The 13,791-nt window shown below is 48.4% G+C and overlaps 1 protein-coding gene across 3 annotated transcripts in view; it reads left to right on the forward strand.

Moving 5' to 3' along the window:
• The window catches only part of NUAK1 (NUAK family kinase 1), a 67,686-nt gene that overhangs the window by 18,662 nt on the left and 35,233 nt on the right, over window positions 1–13,791 (forward strand). For all 3 annotated transcript variants that reach the window (XM_045506951.2, XM_074375141.1, XM_074375142.1), the window contains one exon: window positions 12,832–12,952. In XM_045506951.2, the coding sequence (XP_045362907.2) occupies window positions 12,832–12,952 (121 nt within the window). Of the gene's footprint in view, window positions 1–12,831; window positions 12,953–13,791 lie in introns of those variants that run through there.

The raw sequence follows: 13,791 nt of genomic DNA on the forward strand, positions 1-13,791 counted from the left end.
ACCTGCTTAAAGATGCAGTGAGCATCAGTCTTGGGGAGAACTGTCTTATTTACTTCTTCGTCTTTTCTGCAGATGGGATGCTTGCATCAGAGCCTGGCTGGCTTCAGATGTCGGCTCCAGGATATTTTAGCTGAACTGTATGAGTCCATTAAACAAATGTAAGAGCTTGGGGGAAAGGAGGGCTGTGTCTCAAACCAAATGTTTTACATAGAGAACATCTGGGGAATATTGGTATGTGTGTGGACAGTACATCAGAAAGCAGCTTGGCGGGGTTCGGCTGGGATGTTTCTGGCCTGCGGTTGCTGGATTTGACAGTTTTGTTGTGAGAGAATGGTTCTTATGAAGTGTTGCCATAAAGGCGGGCTGGGTCCAGGAAGGGGTGTCCTCGTTTAACTGCACGCTTGAGTTCTGATTCACTCCTCGGCCAGATTGTCCACGACATTTTAACAGTTCGATTTCTGAGCTCGTTTCCCCCAAGGCAGGAGCGACAGAGGAAGGGAGCGTCACGGTGCCAGGACTTGGGGTGCTTCTTCTCTACCCTGTGGTTCTATAGATTTGATGATTCTTGGAAACAGGAGTGGCCCAGCATTGGCCCCAGAATCCAGTTACCTGGGTTGGAACTTGAGGTGTTGCCTTTATGACCTGTGGGGACTTAGGTTGTTCCTTTCCTCAGTAGAAGTTTCCCTCTCCTACAAAATAAGTCCCCTGTCTCATGGGTGAGGAGAGTAAAATAAAGTGGGATGGCATTGTATACGCGGTAGGGAGTCATATCCACACGATGGTATTGCAACCATGGGTCCGTGGTCTCACCTGCAAGTACGCCATCAGTGTGGGCCAGAGTGGAATCGGGAATCTGACTTCAACAGCCTGTTGATACTGGCCCAGGTTGGTGGCAGTGGGTGGATGGGTGAGCATTCTTATAAAAATTACGACTCTTGAGATTCATCATGTTTGATTCAATTCAGCTCAACAAATACTTATTGAATGTCTGCTATGGTACCAGACTCTTTCCTAGATGTTGGGGGACATGGGTGAGTGAGCCTGTTTGGGTTCCTGTCTCTGCTTGCTGTGCCTTGGTATTGACCATGGATGACTCCTTCCCTTGTTAGATTATGTGCTGACTGTCGTTTGGGTGGGTGAACGATGACAGGTGTGTTACTGTGCTCAGGCTGCCATAACAGTACCACTGCCTGGGGCTGAAACAGCAAAAATTAATTTTCTCACAGCCCTGGAGGCTGGAAGTCCAAGATCAGGTGCTGGGAGGGTTGGTTTCTGGCGAGACCTCCCTTCCTGGCTGCAGCTTCTCCCTATGTCCTCACATGGCCTTTCCTCAGTGAGCACAGGCTCCTGATGGCTCTTCCTCTAAGGACGCCAGTCGTGTTGGATCAGGACTCTCTACCCTTTTGACCTCATTTAACCTTAGTGACCTCATTAAAGGCCCTGTCTCCAAATACAGTCACATTGGAGGTTAGGGCTTGAACATGTGAATTTGGAGGGGGACACAATTCAGTTTATAACAACAGGTAAATATTTTACAGGTGCAAACATTATTTGGCAGAGAATATAGCTAGACTTCCTGTATCTTTCTTGCAAGATAGGTCAGAATGAGCTGACTGAACCCCCAATCAGCCAGAAAAAAAGGACAACACTCCACAATAATTTACTATGGCTTTGTTGGTGTGTGGAGGGAAATTATTGTAAAAATTACATCTGGGTGGGTCCTGACATGGTGTTTCGACTAGTACCAGTCAAGTGAAATAGTCATAGGCCCATCTCATGGAGGAGATGACAGAGTGGAAGGCACATGATGTGAGTGGGCAAAAGGGACAGGGAAGGGGAGGGCATAGCTCAGTGACAGAGCATGTGCCCAGCAAGCACGAGGTTCAATCCCCAGTGCCTTCATTAAAAAAAAAAAAAATACAACCTAATTACCTCCCCTATCCCCCCGAAGTGTACAGTGCTGTATGTCAATTATATCTCAATAAAACTGGAAGGAAAAAAATGGAAAAACAATAGTGACAGGGGAGACTCTCTCCTGGCTCTTGTCAGGGATGGGAAGATTAATACTCTGAGCAAAGTGGGGCTCAATTCTAGTCTTAGGAGCGTGAGTGAGTCTCAGGGGTGGAAGTGGGAGAGTGATACACAGAAGGACTTCTCAGCAGTTTTTGTCTGCGATCTCACAAAAGACCACTTTGCTGGGGGGCATCTCAGAGTCCTAGAAAGAACATCTCCTTGGCTAAGCTCTAGGTCATGCGTCTACCCATTGGCATAGGGAAGGTGAAGTACCTTGACTGACAGTCCCTGTAAAACTGCATCAGTGGGGAAGGCGTGGTGCCCGGAGCAGAGTCAGGGTGCTCCTAACTAGTAGAAGTGTGCATGGGTACAGGGCAGGGAGGAGCCCGCCTGTCCACTGCCCTCTCCAGTGGGATTGTAAGCAACTTGAAGGGTAGGTCCGTGTTCTGCAGGACCCAGATCAGCACTTTATGCAGAGCAGATTTCCTATCATTTTAGGGATATGCTTCCCAGACCCTCCCGCCCTATTCTGTTGTTTGGCTAACTGCACTGGCTGACCCCACAGATAGCAGCAAGGAATGCCAGTGGATGGGCTTTTGAAGATGGGAGTGACTTAAACAAAAAAAACTTAGGGTGGGGACGAGGCAGTATGGCTTTGGTGGGGCCTGGATCTCTAGAGATTCTGATTCAGCTTTTTTTTCCCCTCCTAATCAGACATCCACCAAATGCCAGGCACTGTGCTACTCGCTTTGTCAGGGTTGGTCCAGAGCTTCAGAGTCTTTGGGTTTAGCGAGACCCAGCTCTGCTACTCATTAGCTGTGTGCCCTAGGGCCAGTTACTTAACCTCCTCAGACTCAGTTTAAATTCACTGAGAAAGCAGAAATAAGAATGTTTTAGCAAGAATTTAATGAGTGAGCAGTTGAGAGGTTTAACAGGATGGTGCCCAGTGCCTGGCCCAGAGTAAGGGCTTGATAACTGGTCATTATTATGATAACTCTTGTCGTGAACGATCTCCTGGCCCTTCTGTGGTGGGCGCTGTTATGACACCATTTTAAAGATAAGCAAGTTCAGGCTTAGTGATTTGGGGACAAGTAGAGATTCATTGCTTGAGAGATTAGCAAGTTAAAAGAAGACTCAGTGGCAGGGGTGGCTGGGGCTCAGGTTAGGTGGAATAAGATGTCCTATTATTGTTTTCTGGTCTTATAAAGGTCCTTTTTAGTACTTGGGGTCCATTTCAGCAACAGCTTTTTGGCATGTACAAAACATCAGTCACCTGCTAGGCACTGGAGATGCTGCAGTGAACAAAGCAGAAATGGTCTCTGAGTGAAGGAAGCCTCTAAGAAACGGCAAGGAGGTTATGAAAGAGGACCTATGTGTGCGATAAGGGGGCTCATTGCAGGGGTTGGATGCAGAGGAGGTGGTCGGCTGGGGACGTTAGTTGCAAACAGTAGGGTGTGGAGGGCTCCTGGCTGAGAAAATGGCAGACACAAACGTCCAGGGGCACGAACGCACCCAGCCTGCTCCTTGGGTCCCAGTAATGACCACAGACCCCAGCCCCAATCTCCTCATGACAGGTGTTAGGTAAGGCTCATGGAGGCAACCTGCCTGATGGGGTGGCAGGAACTTCCCTCCCAGGACTGACATGCTCCTTGAGGGTCAGGCTGTCACTGCTGGGTGGGGGCTGTGCATTTGTAGCCAGAGGTGCTGCTGTGACAGTGTCCCTGGCAGGTTTGTGGGGAGGTCATTAGTGGGCTGACAAGCATCCAGATGAATTGTGCAGAGGGGCTGAGGAACAGGGACCAGCCTGTTAATTCTCTGGGTAATGGACAATGAAAGCTTCCCCTGGAAGGGAGAAGCTGCTGCTTGTGAGGAGATGATGGATGAGACCTCAGCGGGAATGCAGCCCGGGCTATTGTCCCTTCCCCGTCTGGTGTGTCTGTGCACACCTTAATGGCTATTAATCAGTTTCCTGACTGAAAGGGATTCTGTCAGCGTAAAAGTAACTTTTGAAGAATTTTCTTTCTCTTATCTATAAAATCACCCACGGTAAAAATGTGAAATAAAATTTAAAGCAATGCCCTTAAATTTTTGTGCGTGTTATATGTATTTTACATCTTAAGAAATTAAAAACTTTGTCTTTCCTTTGTTCTGCTCACCTGCATCAACTGAACTCAGTTGACTGATTTCCTTTCCCTTTGGAAAACTAATTTTGTTTCTTAGTGCTTTTGTGTCCCTTATTCATTGTTCTCAAGGTCAGTGATTCAGTGGCAGCCTGAAGTTAATATTTAAAAGCAATGTTTTCAGTGAATTAAGAAACAAAGGGATAAGAACCTCCTGGGTGTTCCTATTCACGTGTGATATCAAATCAGGTTTCAGATATTGGAATAAGGTTTGGACTGAATTGGACTGAAAAACAGTGTCCCCAGAGTGTCTGTGTAAAGACAGTTCCCTGGCCTTAGATGGAAATGAAATAATTCATGCTGTGAAACGGGTCCTAATTTGCCAGCACACTTAGGAGTAGCTGTCACTCCCCATCTTGGTTTATTAATAATGCAACAGTTCTGGGGACTTTGCTGCACTGGTGCCTGCCTTCCGTGTTAAGTGTTAACTGTCCCCTCCCCCCTAGCATTTTCAGTCCTGTTGCTAGCTGTGGTTTGGAATTTGGTTAGAAATCCTTGCCCAGGGTATAACACATCCCAGACTGGAGTGGGACTCAGGACTCCTGCTGCAATTCTAGTGCTGCTGTTAACTTCATGAACTCAGGCCTGCACTTTAACCTCTCTGGGACTGGGTTTCCACATCTGTAAGATGAGGAGGTTGGCGTAGGACATTCTGGGGTCCTTGCAGCTCTGACATCTGCTGGTGACAGTGATGCTGATGATGCCTTCTCCGCCCTTCCCCATATACACAGTCTGTGTGATCCCCACTGCGACCTTGTGGGGTTGCTACTCTTGTCATCCTCATTTGCAGACGAGGACGTTGAGGCTGTGACGTGCTTGCCCGAGTACCTCCCCGTGCCGGGGGAGCCAGCGCCAAGGTGCTGAGGGTGGCTTTCTGAGCAGTTCTGGCTGGGGCTTGGCTGGGCTTGGAAGTTGATAAATCAGGCTGCACAACCCTAAGCTTATCCAAGCTGTGGTATAAACAAGCGTCAGAGCGACCAGATGCTGCCACCTGAGGCCGTCCAACTTACAAGCAGCCTCAGCCCCCTGGTCTGTCCCCTTTCTCCCCAGGACGGTTGTAACCTGGAGGAAAAGCGCTTGCACTTTAGGTTTCTGAGCAGGTATTGCATCTGGCTTTCGAGAATGTGAGAGTCCAGAAAGAAACCCTTGCTGGGCCATCCGAGTCCCAGCTGAACGAGCTTTGCATTTTCTGTCTTTGTGACTCCGGCCGAGTAGCATCTCTTGGGCTACCAGCGGCCTTTTCCTGTCAAGGGCCTTGGGATTGGCTATTAGAGATTTCAAGGATCCAGGTAAGAGGAGGCTCCTTGCAGCCTCACCCAGACCCCCTCTCACAGTGCAGGCAGGACGTGGGCTCCAGAGCTTATTTCTCTCCTCTTCCAGAGACCTTCACTTTTACCAGGCATGGGAGCCCCAGGTTGCCTGCGGAGCGTGGAGTAACCCATAAGCAGCCAGCTTCTGTGACCTCAAGGCATCCATGGGCCTGCCTCAGGCTAGGACAAGCCAAATGTCCCCTGGGAACAAACCTTTTGTTTTCCAGGTGCAGATTATCCAGGTCACTGGGTCCCCTCAAGGAAGTAGTTTGTTTTAATTTCCCCTCTTCATAGATGGGCAGTTCATTAATTTTCATTAATCACCTAGCATTTAGTATGACTGCCTAATATTTAAGTTACAGAATATGTGCCATCACAGCCACACTGACTCTGCTTTCAGGTGACAGTCCTCGAATTTCAGAGTGTAGCAGAATCACCTGGGAAGGTGGTAAAAAAAGATTCTGGGGCGGGCCCTGGAATCTGCATTTTGACAATCAGCATTCCCCCTTCCTCCCCAGCTAGGGTATCTCACGCAGGTGGCACACTGACCGGCCTTTGGCAAAGTGCTCTCTCCTTGAGTCTGACTGCACACTCAGGGCGGGTTTGCGGCTTGCTTTGTTGTGGCCACTGGCATGAACTTTCCATTGGCCCTTTCTTTCCCATTCTTTTGGTTCTTGCCCGGTCAGCTGTGGCCACTATCTCCTGTTTACAACTGCACTACTGTACAGAGAATGTAAATCTGCCTGTGATTTCTTAGTCATTAATTCCACTTCCCCTGTGGCACCGCCATGGGCAGTAATGACAGTCTTCACTCAGCCCTTGAAGAGGCGTGGGTGCAGGACAAGGAATGACTGTACATGTAGATAACAACTTCCCAGGCCTCTCTGAGGTCCTCTGAAGCGGGCCCTGGCCCAAATAAAAATCTGATTTGCTATTTAAATTCTGGAAATAAAACACATTTTTACATGGCAAGAGAAAAGAAAATTGGTATCATCTGAGGAAACACCATCTTTCACGGGGAGTTTTGGGAAATTGAGGATTGAGAGCTGAGTTAACAGGATTGTATTTTCTGAACCTCTTACAAGATGGTAGGATGCTGTTCTTTGAAGAAAAAGCTCTTTCTTACGCATGCCGTGCTTCCTGGCATCGAGGTGCCTCTCCTCAGAGCCTGTTGATACAATTCCTGGCTTCCAACCTGCTTCTGTCTGAAAAAACACCCCTGTATTGACAAGAATCAGCAGGCTGGAGAGGAAGAGGCCCACGGGCCTCACGGCAGAGCTGGCTTGGGTCCCTGTGGGGCTCGTTACATCGCGGCAACTTGCTAGAATGTTGTCCTGAGTTGGCCAGACTCCTCACAAAGAGCTGGGGGTCATTTAACAGATTAGGGGCTTTGGCTGCAAGGCGGTCTCCTGGCTGGCATCACCGTGGTGGTGGCCGGGTACAGCCTTTCTGAGTGAAAGCCTTTTGGTGGTCCTGGGGAGCTTTAGACCTGTGGGGCCCATTTGGAGCTGTGCCTTGCCTCGCTTGAACTCTGACTGTCAACCAACCAGACAAGAGCAGGAACCCTTACACTGGCTTCCATCTTGACTTGGCTAACCATTCCCACTGCAAGTGGCCTCCGGGCCCATCGGTTAAGAAAAGATCCCTGAGCCGCCTCTGACTCAGTGCCCTGCAGCTCCCGTGGAACGTGGCGGGGTGTGAGATCACACCTTGTGAATGGCGGGGAAGCTGCCAGCTCCTGTTGAAAGCCGGGATTAGAACGCAGACTTGTTCTCACTAAGTGATGCTAATGCTGTGTTTATGGCCCTGTTTCTTCCCTGCTGCTCAGTCCCCCAGTCCTGCCTTCTGGGACTCACATATGACCCTGTAAATGACTCATCTGCTGGGAGGAGGCCTGTCGCACTGGGCTTTGGAGACTGTTTGGGATCCTTTGAGAGATTCTGTCACCTGCCATGTTTGCTGTCCCTCCCACTGTAATCCGTGGCCTCAAGAATCAGTAGCCTCTAGGCTTAGCCCACCTGGGTTCAAGTCCTGGCTCCATCTTTTACAAGCTATGTGACTTTGGGCAGTATTTACCTTCTTGGTGCCCCTGTGCAATGGAGTTGTAGTTAGGAGTAAATGAGATAAGGTCCACTGGCACCTGGTTAACACATAATGCATATTTGCTACTGTTATTAAGAATATCGCTGCTGCTGTAAAAATGTTGGTATGTCAGGGCCAAAGACAGAGCGCTAAGATCTTGCTGCTCAAAGTATGGTCCCTGGACTGACATCCTCGGCGTCACTTGGGAGCTTGCTAGAAAGCCAGAGTCCCAGGCCCCACCTGAGACTTTTGGATTCAGAATCTTCATTTTGGCAAGACACTCAGGACCCCTTTGAGAGGCACTCACTGTTCTGGAACCCTCTCTTCAGGCTGACGTATGTCAATAAATGAGTATCATGGGAGGTGGCTGTGGAGGGAAGAGGGCAGTGATTCACTTGGTTGGATCCTCACATACACACAGTCTGCCTGGAATTTCCCCCACTCCCCAAAGCAGGCCAGGCAGGGCCCGCTCTGTGTAGGCATGAAGGCTGGATATTAATTTTAACCTGCTCTTGCTTCTGTGTAAATGCCAGGAAAGGGAGCATGTGTGGAAGGAATGGGGCGGGGGGAGAGGCCTATGGGATGATGTGCTGTGGACTCATCACCCCCTTAAATGTGGCCGAGGACCCTTTGACGGGCCTTGTTATAGTCACCGTGTAATAGTTTTCCCTCCTTACAACGGTCCAAGAGTTAGGACTTGTTGACCCCACTTTACAGATGGGGAAACTGAGACCTGTGTGGTTCAGGCTTGCTTGAGGTCACCCTGCCAGCAAAAGCGTGCACTTTCATCATACTGCTTTGTTCCCCATAACCCTGCCCAGATCCCTGAGCTATCAGCACTCACACTGTGAAAAGGACACCCAGAAGGCTGCAGAGCAGGTGTTTTTTTGTGATTATTCACAAAAGGAAAAACCACCACCACAGAAGAGAAGGCTGGGCCTCTTATATTTCACAAGGAGTAGGAATTGGCTGGGCTATTTGCCTCTTAAACAGGCAGGCACCGCAGGGCAGAATTCGCAGATCCACAGCCAGACCTGCTGCTGCATAAGGTTTAATCATTAAACGATAGGGTGGCCTTATTTAAAAGCAGACCATTTTATAAGGCACACGGTGCCGTCTAGACTTAGGAACACGTATGGAAGTGGCTGTGCAGCATGCTGGGCTCAGACACCTGGGTTCCCAGCTTCAGTCATTTTGAAGGCAGAGTGGAACCTCTCTGACTCGTGCAAGAACAAGTTAGACCCGTTTTGTTTTTTTTTGAGGGTATCTGATTTCAGACATTTGGTAATCCCTTCCTGATGGGTCCTTTCCTTCCCTCTTTCTTTGTAGATGTAGGTGAGGGCTGAGGAAAACTGGAGAGGAGGTTTTCTCCACGATACTGGGCATCTCTGTGTGTTTCTTTGGTAGCCTTTGGCCACAAGGGCAAGGATGTAATTATTTGTGTAATTTTTGCTTCTTGTCCTTGTCCTCTCATTTCTGCCCCCACCTTGATGTCTGGTGCAGGATCATGTTGGATCATGCCATCCCGGCCCTGTGATTAGTACCTGGTGGGAGCTCTAAAGGATTCAGTGTATGAACGAACAGTCAAAATCCAGAAAGGCTGAAGTGGGTATCTTGAGTCAGAATTTTGTTTCTAAGTGGGAACGTTTGATCCCCTGTTCACCTGACAACCATCAGAGGCAGGAGGGGGAAAATGGTCCTGAGGTTGCTTTTGGAGTTCCATTTGTTCATCCTCCTGTCTGGTCTCAGAATCAGGAGCCCTAATGCTCATGTGGGCCCCAGCTGCTCAGAGTTTCCTGACATTTCCGATGCGAGTACAATTTAGACCCTGGAGAGAGATTCTCCTGCCCTTTATGTCGTTGGGGGACAAATGTGGTCTCCATCAGGAGGAACTCAAGTGTGTTCCCAGGATGGAGGGAGGGAAGGAAAGCCCTATTTATGGGGTATTCTCTCTGGGTGAAACATTCTGACATTTATTGAGCACTTATCCTGGGCCTGGCATGTTCTAAGCCATTTAATCTTCCCTGGGACCCGTGAGGCAGGTACTGTATTTCCCTACTTGACAGATGAGGAAACTGGAGCACAGGGAGGTTATGCAACCTGCCCAAGGTGGCACAGCTGCTGAGTGGCGTTAGCCAGGACTCACAGCCATGTCCTTAACCATCATGCCACTCTGCTTCACTGCGTGCTAGCTCAGTTCTTCCTGCAACTTCACAAAGGAGGCCCTGTGTTATATCACAGGAGTTGCATGTGTAGAACTCATTCTTTTTTTAAAATAACGCTTCAAAAACGTGACAGCCATTCTCAGCTCTCTGGGTCCTATGGAAACATGCTGGGAACTGGACTTGGCCTCAGGCTGAATATGCAGCAGACAAAGAAGCAGGATGATTTCAAATGGTGCAGGAACGGTATAGAGAGAGTATGAGGCCTGGAGTGGCCTTATGTGCTGGAGGGGTCAGGGAGGGCCTCCCTAAGGGACCATGGAGCTGAAGCTTGAGTGATAAGGACGTAAGGTCACGGCATGTAAAGCACTTAGCACGGTGTCTGTACTACATATTAAGTGCCTCACGAATGCCTGCTGGTATTTCTAGCTTATTGTTCCCGTGGTTGGCCAGTAATTGGCTCTGTGACCTTGGGCGAGCTATCTCACCGCTCTTGGGAGTTGAATGTCTCCCTCTGGCTTTGACAGTTGCACAGTTCTAAGTGATTTCTAGCATTTGTCTCCTCCTGACTTCCCACCACCCCTTTGAAATAGGGGACAGAATGAGCCCTCTTTTACATTTTCAATAGAAGATTCATTGTCTGAAGAGGGAAGCTTTTGTGGAAGGACAACCACCATGGTTATTAACATTTGTGGAGCCCTTTCAGTTTCCTCAGTGCCGAGTGAGGTTTTATTAGAATGTGGGCACTTTCCTATTCAGACTGGGCTGCAAGCAGCCCCCTGGCAGATACACCATGGGACCGTTGGCCTCTTGCTCCACTGTGGGGGGGAACTGACAAGTGGGTTATTTTCTTACCCCCCCAAGAATGTTGCCACCCTCTCCTGAGCCCTCGATGGTGAAAAGAATTGATTTCTATTGTCACTTGACAATAAGACCTTGCCAAGGCCAAGTTCAGCTGGCTGCATAATCAAAGGGGTGGTCTCTCCCCTTGCCCATCTTTGGTTCATGGAGGAATGCAGGAGTGGGTCCAAGAGCCACCCACATCCTCCACGGCCTGTGTGTGTTCACTGTCTGCTCCCTCTAAGAACAGCCTCCCAGGATCGTAGGCCCTACTCAGAGGAAATAAAGCCTTCCAGTCATATCTTTACATTTGACGTAAGCAAAGGCAGGCTTTTCTTGCTGAGTACTGAATGGGGTTGTCATGAGGGCCTGGGGTAGCTGGGGGGCCTGGCACCCTCCTGAAAAGGGGCCTTGAGTCCGGAAGCTCATTCATCTCTGTGCAGCCTCCTTTCATCCGGCCACGTGGTCCACCCGCAGGCTGAGGGAGGATGCTGCCTGGCCCTGGGCTTACAGCAGGGCGTCCTGTGTTTCCTATCTGCCTTCTCTATTTCTCTGTTGCCCACGGAGGTAGGATGCCAGAGAAGTCTTAAGTCATCTTCCTGACGTGCCTGGCTTGGCAGTGTGGTTTGACTGCAGTGGTTCCTGTTCTTTTTGCTCCAATTCCACTGTCACTTCCTTGGTCTGGCCAATATCACCCAGTGCCATCGACCCCTCCCCTCTCGCCTTCCTTCCTGCCTTTTCTCTTTTCCTCTCCATCTACCTTCCTGCCTGCCCACACTCCATGTTTTCTCAGGCCAGCCACACACCAGGCCTTGCGTGACACACTGGAGACGAAGCAGTGAGTAAGAGCCCCACTGGTGTAGAGTTAAGGAATGATGCCAATATGGATTTAATGACAAGCGGGGAAGGTTCTGTGAAGGAGAAATACAGGGACCCGATAGTTGATTTCATCAGCAGATAGCAAAAACAAGAGTAAGAAGAACTTCCCAATTCTTGTCGAGTCATAGGTGGACAGATGGTAGTTTAGAAACATTTCCATGTATAGTGCTGCACGGGGATCTGGTGCAAGTCTGAAGTTGCAGATGCTCACAGATGGGAGTGCATTCCTGCCGGGCCGCCTGTGCTTGACCCTGTGATAGTCGAGGTGTGGCCCTGGGCTGCTGATAACAGGGACTTTTTTCTCCAGAGCACTTCAAGCCTTGGGAATCCAGAGTGGTGGTTTTTACTTCCTGTCATCCAGGAAAGGGTGCTAATGTGAGAGCTGAGGTCACAAGGAGATCAGTTTGGAGGGAACTAAGCAGGCTTTCAGAGCTGGCAGTAGACTGCTTGGCAGGCTTCCTTGTTACTCGTGGATAACTCCCCCACCAAAGGAGTTTTTGCCCTCCTTAGAGCCAAGGCGAATTAAGTTACCAACCAGCTTGTTTATGAGCAGAGATGAATCCATTGGCAAGCCTATTTTTCCCTTATTAGATTCCCATTGTCATTTAATGCCTTTTTATTTATGTGTTTCTTTTGAGTAATTGCTCTGTGCCTTGGCCCTGGTAATTCTCTGCAGTTTGGATTTGCAGACGACATTGGCATGGAGCTTTTGGAATCAACTGGGGCTGAGCAGGGGATCTAGCTGTTGCTTCCTTGTTTGACTGATTTTTCTCTAGCAGAGCCTTTCCGTCACATCACGTGCTAGCAAAGGTACCTTAGTGAAAGGAGGGATGTGGGGAGGATTTGGCTACTGAGCAATGGCATCAGCACAGCATAGGCCGGCGACTCGGAACCCAAGAGCTGGTCTCGAGATAAACCATGCAATAAAGCTTTTTCTAGCCATCGCTGTGGCAGCTGCATGGTGGGGCTGAGTGATGCTAATTTCACCTATCCATGTTTAGTCATCAACACCCTGTAAACTGAGCTCTCCTTTTTTCTTTTTTCAAAAGATCAGGATTCCTAGAGTAAATGAATCTGGCCCCATGAAGCAGCCCCCTGCTTTATGAAAAAAAAAACCAAAAAACAAAAAAACAAAAAAATCCCACCATCCCAAACCCCAGGCTGTTAAAACCTGATGTTTTCTGTTGTCTGGAGAAGGGTGTTTTTGCTATAAATGAAAGACGTGACGGGGTATTTCAAAGCTTTGTTTTGGTTATTGTCGGTTCTGCCAACATGTAACATCTGTATTTATTTTCCAAACTCTCCCAATGACTGATTTGCATCTGTTTAGTTCTCTGAGTAACATTTCATTTCCTGACTTTATAGGTTGCTATAAAATCCATTCGTAAGGACAAAATTAAGGATGAACAAGACATGGTTCACATCAGACGAGAGATTGAGATCATGTCATCCCTCAACCATCCTCATATCATCAGTATTTATGAAGGTCAGTGATTTTTTTTTCACCCCCGTATCCGTTACCATTTCTCATACCATGGGGCTTGCCAAGATCTTTAGGTAATTGCCCTTCTGGGCAGGAGCCAAGTATTTTTCTTCATGATGCAAAAATAGCCGGGTGTGATCTCTTATTTGGTTACGTTGAGTGCAAGCACACACGTATAGCACAGCTCACTTTGGCCATAAAATAGCTCTGCCAGGTGCCTTCCTCTGTCTTCCCAGTTCCTTGGCGGTTGCTAAGCAACCCACCTTATTGAAAGCCAGTATGTGAGACAGCCACGGTTTCTGGAAGGTGGCAGTTTGCTGAGTGACCAAGGAATGGTGGATCCACTGTCAGTGTCATTTCCGAAAGCTGAGGCTTCAGGGGTGGGGTCATAAGTTATTCAAAGTTGGCCTCTTTGAGTTAGGAATTAGCTTCCAGCAGGTCCAAGCAATACTGAGAAAGAGGGATCTGTTGGTGTGACAGATGCTTTGCAAGTGTAGTTCAAATTGTTGGTGTTTGTAGAAGGGCAGGGAGGGAAAAGCTTGTAAAAGTGCTCATGCTTCAACTCTTTGGTCCGCCACGGGAAGAAATGGCGAGTATAAAATTCCCACAGCCTATCATTAAAAAGAATCCTTTAAAAAAATTACACAAGCAATATGTATTTATGGCAGAAATGATTGAAATATAACTGTCAAAATAAAAAAACTCTGTTCTAACACTCAGTTTGATAAATAGCTCTCTAAGCATATTTATATTTTTATCTATTCTTTATATCTGTATGTGTTTTTTATCCAAAGTTAGACCATACTGTTTATACTGGTTTTAGCTTGATTTTTTCCCCCACT

Source organism: Camelus bactrianus, chromosome 12, assembly GCF_048773025.1.
Source record: "Camelus bactrianus isolate YW-2024 breed Bactrian camel chromosome 12, ASM4877302v1, whole genome shotgun sequence".
In the NCBI taxonomy this organism is placed as follows: Eukaryota; Metazoa; Chordata; class Mammalia; order Artiodactyla; family Camelidae; genus Camelus; species Camelus bactrianus.